The 10,508-nt window shown below is 45.4% G+C and overlaps 1 protein-coding gene across 1 annotated transcript; it reads left to right on the top strand.

The window, feature by feature from the left end:
* The first annotated feature begins 916 nt into the window (after window positions 1–916).
* Window positions 917–2,470, top strand: LOC116356581 (mucin-21-like). The gene has a single exon (XM_031802668.1). The coding sequence runs from the start codon at window positions 917–919 to the stop codon at window positions 2,468–2,470; it is 1,554 nt and encodes a 517-aa protein (XP_031658528.1).
* The last annotated feature ends 8,038 nt before the right edge of the window (window positions 2,471–10,508 follow it).

The following is a 10,508-nucleotide window of genomic DNA, read 5'->3' as shown; positions in this document are numbered from 1 at the left end:
CTCTATCTACCACTGGCTTGTGATTGGTGAATCTCTTGTCTGGTGCTCAGGATCGAGTATACATCAATTCTGTACTGTACCGTGATTACCATACCTGATTCTTGGGCCTGTAGTATGTGCTTTCTAGGGTATTCAGTCTCATACTCAGGGTGTACTTCATCTTTACACCACTAGAGGTGCCCTACCACTTAGAAATACAGTACACGTTCCATTCTCTATACACAATTGCAACAATCTCATGTTTGCAACAATCTCATGTTTGCATAGACTGCCAGTCATTGTAGAGTTTAAATCCCTCTCTCTAGCATGCTAATAGATACCCATAGACTTCCAGTCATTGAGCTAACACTAGTTAGAATTGGCTCGTGGAACTACCTCTAACTTTCATCATATTGGACCCTGAGACATACAGATGTCATCCACAAGTTCATCTGACTCTGGGGAAGTAGATAAATGGCCCCATTGCCAAAATCCTAACGTATCCTTTTAATCAAGTGCCATTAGCAGGGAGGTCATAGGCTCACAGTAAAGCTCAGGGCTTTTACAATGACCAAATGATGAGCAGGGAGGTCATAGGCTCACAATAAAGCTCAGGGCTTTTACAATGACCAAATGATGAGCAGGGAGGTCATAGGTTCACAGTAAAGCTCAGGGCTTTTACAATGACCAAATGATGAGCAGGGAGGTCATAGGCTCACAGTAAAGCTCAGGGCTTTTACAATGACCAAATGACAGTCTGTCCCTTGGCCACTTTCAGTCCCTCTAATGTTCTACTGTTTGCCGTGAAGTAACCAATGTGGCAGCAGCCAATGAGGCAGCAACCAATGAGGCAGCAACCAATGAGGCAGCAACCAATGAGGCAGCAACCAATGAGGCAGCAACCAATGTGGCAGCAACCAATGTGGCAGCAACCAATATGGCAACAACCAATGAGGCAGCAATCAATGGGGCAGCAGCCAATGAGGCAGCAATCACTATGGCAGCAACCAATGTTGCAGCAACCAATGAGGCAGCAACCAATGAGGCAGCAACCAATGAGGCAGCAACCAATGTGGCAGCAACCAATGTGGCAGCAACCAATGAGGCAGCAACCAATTTGGCAGCAGCCAATGAGGCAGCAACCAATGAGGCAGCAACCAATGAGGCAGCAACCAATGAGGCAGCAGCCAATGAGGCAGCAACCAATGAGGCAGCAACCAATTTGGCAGCAGCCAATGAGGCAGCAACCAATGAGGCAGCAACCAATGTGGCAGCAACCAATGTGGCACCAACCAATGAGGCAGCAACCAATTTGGCAGCAACCAATGAGGCAGCAACCAATGTGGCAGCAACCAATATGGCACCAACCAATGAGGCAGCAACCAATTTGGCAGCAGCCAATGAGGCAGCAACCAATGAGGCAGCAACCAATGTGGCAGCAACCAATGTGGCAGCAACCAATATGGCAACAACCAATGAGGCAGCAATCAATGGGGCAGCAGCCAATGAGACAGCAACCAATGAGGCAGCAACCAATGAGGCGGCAACCAATGAGGCAGCAACCAATATGTCAGCAGCCAATGAGGCAGCAACCAATGAGGCAGCAACCAATGAGGCAGCAACCAATATGTCAACAACCAATGAGGGAGCAATCAATATGGCAGCAACCAATGAGGCAGCAACCAATGAGGCAGCAACCAATATGGCAGCAACCAATCTTGCAGCAGCCAATGAGGCAGCAACCAATGAGGCAGCAACCAATGAGGCAGCAACCAATATGTCAACAACCAATGAGGCAGCAATCAATATGGCAGCAATCTATGGGGCAGCAGCCAATGAGGCAGCAACCAATGAGGCATCAACCAATATGGCAGCAACCACTGTTGCAGCAGCCAATGAGGCAGCAACCAATGAGGCAGCAGCCAATGAGGCGGCAATCAATATGGCAGCAACCAATGAGGCAGCAACCAATGAGGCAGCAACCAATATGGCAGCAACCAATGATGCAGCACCCAATGAGGCAGCAACCAATGAGGCAGCAACCAATATGGCAACAACCACTGTTGCAGCAGCCAATGGGACAGCAGCCAATGGGGCAGCAACCAATATGGCAACAACCACTGTTGCAGCAGCCAATGGGACAGCAGACAATGGGGCAGCAACCAATATGGCAACAACCACTGTTGCAGCAGCCAATGGGACAGCAGCCAATGGGGCAGCAACCAATATGGCAACAACCAATGTTGCAGCAGCCAATGAGGCAGCAATCAATGTGGCAGCAACCAATGAGGAAGCAATCAATGAGACAGCAACCAATGGGGCATCAACCAATGGGGCAGAAACCAATAGGGCAGGAACCAATGGGGCATCAACCAATGGGGCAGAAACCAATGGGGCAGGAACCAATGGGGCAGGAACCAATAGGGCAGGAACCAATGGGGCAGGACCCAATGGGGCATCAACCAATATCCCTATTAGTTGTGTAATCTAGTCTCATCTGAGGCAGTAGGCACCAGAAACACAGTCTAGTTTCTCCCAGCTCTGCTAAATACTGACATCCATGTCATATTGACTGACTAATCTCCTCCACGAGCTGCTGCAGTTTAATGAGTTGACCAGCCTCACTAACTCTCTGTGTTTTGTCCAAGGCTCGTGCTCTGACTCTGTACTACAGCTAAGCTCTCTCTCTCTCTCTCTCTCTCTCTCTTTCTCTCTCTCTCTCTCTCTCTCTCTCTCTCTCTCTCTCTCTCTCTCTCTCTCTCTCTCTCTCTCTCTTTCTTTTTCTTTTTCTCTCTCTTTCTCTGTCTATAGTAGACGGGAGACACAACTAACTCTCTGTGCTCTGGCTCTGTACTACAGCTAAGCTTCCATCTATCTCTCACTCTTTATCTGTCATTCTCTTAACCTCTCTGTCCCTCTCTAGCTCTCCCCGCTCTCTCTCTCACCCCCTCTTTCTGTCCCCCTTCTCTCTCTCTCTCTCTTTCACTGTATTTCTCTCTCACTTTCTCTTTATCTCTCAAGGTTTAAAAAAAGATAAAGACATGGGGTGTCCCGAGTGGTGCAGCGGTCTGAGGCACTGCATTGCAGTGTTGAGGCACTGCATTACAGTCTGGGGTTCAATCCTAGGCTGTGTCACAGTCCCATAGGGTTGACACAATTGGCCCAGCGTCGTCTGGGTTAGGGGAGGGTTTGGCCGGGGACATTCCTTGGCTCATTGCGACTTCAGTTGAGCAGTGTTTCCTCTGACACAGTGGTGCGGCGGGTGTTAAGAAGCTTGGCGGGTCATGACTTGATCTCAACCGTTGGGGAGTTGTAGCGATGAGACAAGATTGGATCGCAATTGGATATCATGGAATTGGGGGAAAAAAAGGGGTTAAAATTATAACATTTTGAAAATGCGCTAGCGCTAGCTAAATTGAAACATTGTATGAAATATTCACTTGGTCCAGGCACAAGCTAGCGCTAGCTAACTTGGAACATTGTATTAACTATTCACTTGGTCCAGGCACAAGCTAGCGCTAGCTAACTTGAAACATTGTATGAAATATTCACTTGGTCCAGGCACAAGCTAGCGCTAGCTAACTTGGAACATTGTATTAACTATTCACTTGGTCCAGGCACAAGCTAGCGCTAGCTAACTTGAAACGTTGTATGAAATATTCTGGGCCCTCAGAGTTTCCTGCACCAGTGAGCTCCAGACAGACACAACTGGAGGCTATTTGCGCAAAGAATAAGAAGTAATCATTTTATGACCTTTCCATCAGATCAAACATCAAAGCATGCATCCCCCCCCCCCCCATTTCACACAGAGTGGTTATCAAAGGGGAAATAGGTGTAAATATTTTTTGAAATAGGCTACGTTGAGGAACTATTGTCACTCTCAATGGATGTATAAAAAAACAGACTTTTTTACTTTGCTGTTTGAGGTGATGAAAAATAACTTTGAGAAGCTCCACATCAGTGGGGTTCGTGTTAATGACAGAAATACTATCAGATCCCCGAATGGCATGCAGGCCAGGTAGCCTAGGCTTACTTCTATGCCTAATCAGGTGTCCTTACTCAACATTGACAGGAACGCTCCAAACAAAACGACTTAACTGACAAAACTCGTAAATGGAATGAAATAAACCAAAACTTGTTTCTCACAGGTAGGTCGTGTACCCTGCAAACAACGTGTCCAATCAGACAATGACAACTGTAAGAATGGAATAATAATATATTGAATGCTTAACAGAAATGACTGTAACCAAATAAACAAATTAGATGACAAATTATGGGAATTAACGGTAAATGTGCTGCTGGTGATAATGGTGTGTCATCCCTGCGGCCTCTGGATTAGTCCACTGAGACGGGCCTCTACAATGGGTTAGTCCACTGAGTCGGGCCTCTACAATGGATTAGTCCACTGAGACAGGCCTCCACAATGGATTAGTCCACTGAGACAGACCAACACAATGGATTAGTCCACTGAGACGGGCCTCCGGAATAGTCCACTGAGACAGACCTCCACAATGGATTAGTCCACTGAGACAGACCTACACAATGGATTAGTCCACTGAGACGGGCCTCCGGAATAGTCCACTGAGACAGACCTCCACAATGAATTAGTCCACTTAGGTCACTGACCTACACAATGGATTAGTCCACTGAGACAGGCCTCCACAATGGATTAGTCCACTGAGACAGGCCTCTACAATGGATTAGTCCACTGAGACGGGCCTCTACAATGGATTAGTCCACTGAGGCGGGCCTCTACAATGGATTAGTCCACTGAGACGGGCCTCCACAATGGATTAGTCCACTGAGACCAGCCTCTACAATAGATTAGTCCACTGAGACAGGCCTCTACAATGGATTAGTCCACTGAGACGGGCCTCTACAATAGATTAGTCCATTGAGACAGGCCTCCACAATGGATTAGTCCATTGAGACCAGCCTCTACAATAGATTAGTCCATTGAGTCCAGCCTCTACAATAGATTAGTCCACTGAGTCAGGCCTCCACAATGGATTAGTCCATTGAGACCAGCCTCCACAATAGATTAGTCCACTGAGACAGGCCTCCACAATGGATTAGTCCATTGAGACCAGTCTCTACAATAGATTAGTCCATTGAGACAGGCCTCCATAAAGGATTAGTCCACTGAGACGGGCCTCTACAATGGATTAGTCCACTGAGACAGGCCTCTACAATGGATTAGTCCACTGAGACAGGCCTCGACAATGGATTAGTCCACTGAGACGGGCCTCTACAATGGATTAGTCCATTGAGACAGACCTCGACAATGGATTAGTCCATTGAGACAGGCCTCCACAATGGATTAGTCCACTGAGACAGGCCTCTACAATGGATTAGTCCATTGAGACAGGCCTCTACAATGGATTAGTCCACTAGACAGGCCTCCACAATGGATTAGTCCATTGAGACAGGCCTCCACAATGGATTAGTCCACTGAGACAGGCCTCCACAATGGATTAGTCCACTGAGACAGGCCTCCACAATGGATTAGTCCACTGAGACAGACCTCACCAATGGATTAGTCCACTGAGACAGGCCTCCACAATGGATTAGTCCACTGAGACAGGCCTCCACAATGGATTAGTCCACAGAGACGGGCCTCCGGATTAGTCCATTGAGACAGGCCTCCACAATGGATTAGTCCACAGAGATGGGCCTCCGGATTAGTCCATTGAGACAGGCCTCCACAATGGATTAGTCCACAGAGACGGGCCTCCGGATTAGTCCATTGAGACAGGCCTCCACAATGGATTAGTCCACAGAGATGGGCCTCCGGATTAGTCCACTGAGACAGGCCTCTACAATGGATTAGTCCACTGAGACAGGCCTCCACAATGGATTAGTCCATTGAGACAGGCCTCCACAATGGATTAGTCCACTGAGACAGGCCTCCACAATGGATTAGTCCACTCAAATGGGCGTCAATCAAGACCTGCCATAAAAGTCTAATTTTTCACTACTGATCGACCCCACAAATTATCGGTCGACCAACAGCCAATGGACCAGTCCACTAAAGGGGGTCAGCCCTAGTGTACACACAGCCTGTCTTGTCTTGAGAGCCAGGTCTGCCTATGGTGACCTCTCTTAATAGCAGGGTTATGCTCACTGAGTCGGTACATAGTCAACCATTTTCTTAATGTTGGGTCAGTCACAGTGGTCAGGTGATCTGGGTATTCTCTGTTTATGGACAGATCCAATTCCAGTTTTTTGGGGGGTTGATTCTTTCCAGTGTGTCAAATAGTTTTTGCTTTCTCATAATTTGGTTTGGTCTAATGGTGTTGATGTCCTGGTTCTCTGTGGGGTCTGTTTTGGGGGTCTGTTCTCTCTCTCTCTCTCTCTCTCTCTCTCTCTCTCTCTCTCTCTCTCTCTTGCTCTCTCTCTCTCTCTCTTTCTCTCTCTCTCTTTCTCTCTCTGCTTTCCCATGCTGCCTGTCATGTGTTCCTCTTTGATTCTGTCACTCATTCCTATCTCTATGGTAACTCTGACATTTTACCACTATACTGGGGGTTGGGAAGTAGGCTAATTTCCTTTGTTGTGTTAAGATCCCATTGTCCCATCTATTGCCAGCAGCAGACCACCCTGCATCCCACTGCTGGCTTGCCTCTGAAACTAAGCAGGGTTGGTCCTGGTCAGTGCCTGGATGGGAGACCAGATGCTGCTGGAAGTGGTGTGTTGGAGGGCCAGTAGGAGGCACTCCCTGGTCAGTCCCTGGATGGGAGACCAGATGCTGCTGGAAGTGGTGTGTTGGAGGGCCAGTAGGAGGCACTCCCTGGTCAGTCCCTGGATGGGAGACCAGATGCTCCTGGCTACTACTAATTGGTGTTGGAGGGCCAGTAGGAGGTGGTCTTTCCTCTGGTCTTAAAAAATATCCTGAAAATGGTAATTACAGTGCCTTGCGAAAGTATTCGCCCCCCTTGAACTTTGCGACCTTTTGCCACATTTCAGGCGCCAAACATAAAGATATAAAACTGTATTTTTTTGTGAAGAATCAACAACAAGTGGGACACAATCATGAAGTGGAACGACATTTATTGGATATTTCAAACTTTTTTAACAAATCAAAAACTGAAAAATTGGGCGTGCAAAATTATTCAGCCCCTTTACTTTCAGTGCAGCAAACTCTCTCCAGAAGTTCAGTGAGGATCTCTGAATGATCCAATGTTGACCTAAATGACTAATGATGATAAATACAATCCACCTGTGTGTAATCAAGTCTCCGTATAAATGCACCTGCACTGTGATAGTCTCAGAGGTCCATTAAAAGCGCAGAGAGCATCATGAAGAACAAGGAACACGCCAGGCAGGTCCGAGATACTGTTGTGAAGAAGTTTAAAGCCGGATTTGGATACAAAAAGATTTCCCAAGCTTTAAACATCCCAAGGAGCACTGTGCAAGCGATAATATTGAAATGGAAGGAGTATCAGACCACTGCAAATCTACCAAGACCTGGCCGTCCCTCTAAACTTTCAGCTCATACAAGGTGAAGACTGATCAGAGATGCAGCCAAGAGGCCCATGATCACTCTGGATGAACTGCAGAGATCTACAGCTGAGGTGGGAGACTCTGTCCATAGGACAACAATCAGTCGTATATTGCACAAATCTGGCCTTTATGGAAGAGTGGCAAGAAAGCCATTTCTTAAAGATATCCATAAAAAGTGTTGTTTAAAGTTTGCCACAAGCCACCTGGGAGACACACCAAACATGTGGAAGAAGGTGCTCTGGTCAGATGAAACCAAAATTGAACTTTTTGGCAACAATGCAAAACGTTATGTTTGGCGTAAAAGCAACACAGCTCATCACCATGAACACACCATCCCCACTGTCAAACATGGTGGTGGCAGTATCATGGTTTGGGCCTGCTTTTCTTCAGCAGGGACAGGGAAGATGGTTAAAATTGATGGGAAGATGGATGGAGCCAAATACAGGACCATTCTGGAAGAAAACCTGATGGAGTCTGCAAAAGACCTGAGACTGGGACGGAGATTTGTCTTCCAACAAGACAATGATCCAAAACATAAAGCAAAATCTACAATGGAATGGTTAAAAAATAAACATATCCAGGTGTTAGAATGGCCAAGTCAAAGTCCAGACCTGAATCCAATCGAGAATCTGTGGAAAGAACTGAAAACTGCTGTTCACAAATGCTCTCCATCCAACCTCACTGAGCTCGAGCTGTTTTGCAAGGAGGAATGGGGAAAAAATTCAGTCTCTCGATGTGCAAAACTGATAGAGACATACCCCAAGCGACTTACAGCTGTAATCGCAGCAAAAGGTGGCGCTACAAAGTATTCACTTAAGGGGGCTGAATAATTTTGCACGCCCAATTTTTCAGTTTTTGATTTGTTAAAAAAGTTTGAAATATCCAATAAATGTCGTTCCACTTCATGATTGTGTCCCACTTGTTGTTGATTCTTCACAAAAAATACAGTTTTATATCTTTATGTTTGAAGCCTGAAATGTGGCAAAAGGTCGCAAAGTTCAAGGGGGCCGAATACTTTCGCAAGGCACTGTATTTTGTGTAGTTTGGTCTCTCATCCAGGGACCAGAATCACCAAACAACCTGATGTAACTTACAACAGTTTGTATGACATAAACTCACACAGTGTTTTGCAATTTCTAAACATGGTGAATAAATCTCTTTTTACCTGTGATGTAATTTCCTGTACTACAAACGTTCTTACACCTTGTTATGCCACTATTAGTTATCCCAGACGTTGATATCATACTGCACATTAGCTACTGGAACTCATTAAGCTGGTCTCATTTTCATGATGTGCTACTTGGTAGAAACTCTCCTTTGCTTCCCAAGCAGTTGAATAATTGTTTTATCACGGTTGTAGTTCGATTTGAAGTGTGTTAGCTGTCATGTTCACTAGTGCAGGACATTTCCTGCTCTTTCCCAAAAGCAGTAGTACTGTAAAGCATCCATTAAAAAGTCATGTTGAACAAAAATACATGAGAAATAAGAAATCGAGAAAGTAAGCATGCTATATACAGGGACAGTAGCTATATACAGGGTCAGTAGTTATATACAGGGACAGTAGTTATATACAGGGACAGTTCAAGGGTCAGTAGCTATATACAGGGTCAGTAGTTATATACAGGGACAGTAGTTATATACAGGGACAGTTCCAGGGTCAGTAGCTATATACAGGGACAGTAGTTATATACAAGGACAGTAGTTATATACAGGGACAGTTCCAGGGTCAGTAGCTATATACAGGGACAGTAGTTATATACAGGGACAGTTCCAGGGTCAGTAGTTATATACAGGGACAGTAGTTATATACAGGGACAGTTCCAGGGTCAGTAGCTATATACAGGGACAGTTCCAGGGTCAGTAGTTATATACAGGGTCAGTTCCAGGGTCAGTAGTTATGTACAGGGTCAGTAGCTATATACAGGGACAGTAGTTATATACAGGGACAGTAGTTATATACAGGGTCAGTAGCTATATACAGGGACAGTAGTTATATACAGGGACAGTTCCAGGGTCAGTAGCTATATACAGGGACAGTAGTTATATACAGGGACAGTTCCAGGGTCAGTAGCTATATACAGGGACAGTAGTTATATACAGGGACAGTTCCAGGGTCAGTAGCTATATACAGGGACAGTAGTTATATACAGGGACAGTTCCAGGGTCAGTAGCTATATACAGGGACAGTAGTTATATACAGGGACAGTTCCAGGGTCAGTAGCTATATACAGGGACAGTAGTTATATACAGGGACAGTAGTTATATACAGGGACAGTTCCAGGGTCAGTAGCTATATACAGGGACAGTAGTTATATACAGGGACAGTTCCAGGGTCAGTAGCTATATACAGGGTCAGTAGCTATATACAGGGACAGTAGCTATATACAGGGTCAGTAGTTATATACAGGGTCAGTAGCTATATCCAGGGTCAGTAGCTATATACAGGGACAGTAGTTATATACAGGGACAGTTCCAGGGTCAGTAGCTATATACAGGGACAGTAGTTATATACAGGGACAGTTCCAGGGTCAGTAGCTATATACAGGGACAGTAGTTATATACAGGGACAGTAGTTATATACAGGGACAGTTCCAGGGTCAGTAGCTATATACAGGGACAGTAGTTATATACAGGGACAGTTCCAGGGTCAGTAGCTATATACAGGGTCAGTAGCTATATACAGGGTCAGTAGTTATATACAGGGTCAGTAACTATATACAGGGTCAGTAGTTATATACAGGGTCAGTAGCTACAGTGGGGAGAACAAGTATTTGATACACTGCTGATTTTGCAGGTTTTCCTACTTACAAAGCATGTAGAGGTCTCAAATTTTTATCATAGGTACACTTCAACTGTGAGAGACGGGATCTAAAACAAAAATCCAGAAAATCACATTGTATAATTTTTAAGTAATTAATTAGCATTTTATTGAATGACTTAAGTATTTGATACATCGGTGCAGAAACCTTTATTTGCAATTACAGAGATCATACGTTTCCTGTAATTCTTGATCAGGTTTGCATACACTG

This window comes from Oncorhynchus kisutch, linkage group LG23, assembly GCF_002021735.2.
Source record: "Oncorhynchus kisutch isolate 150728-3 linkage group LG23, Okis_V2, whole genome shotgun sequence".
Taxonomy (NCBI): Eukaryota; Metazoa; Chordata; class Actinopteri; order Salmoniformes; family Salmonidae; genus Oncorhynchus; species Oncorhynchus kisutch.
This window is presented reverse-complemented; position numbering and strand designations above follow the sequence as displayed.

Excerpts from the sequence above, each read along its gene's own strand:
- LOC116356581 (XM_031802668.1), top strand. The coding sequence starts at position 917 with ATGGCAACAACCAATGAGGCAGCAATCAATGGGGCAGCAGCCAATGAG.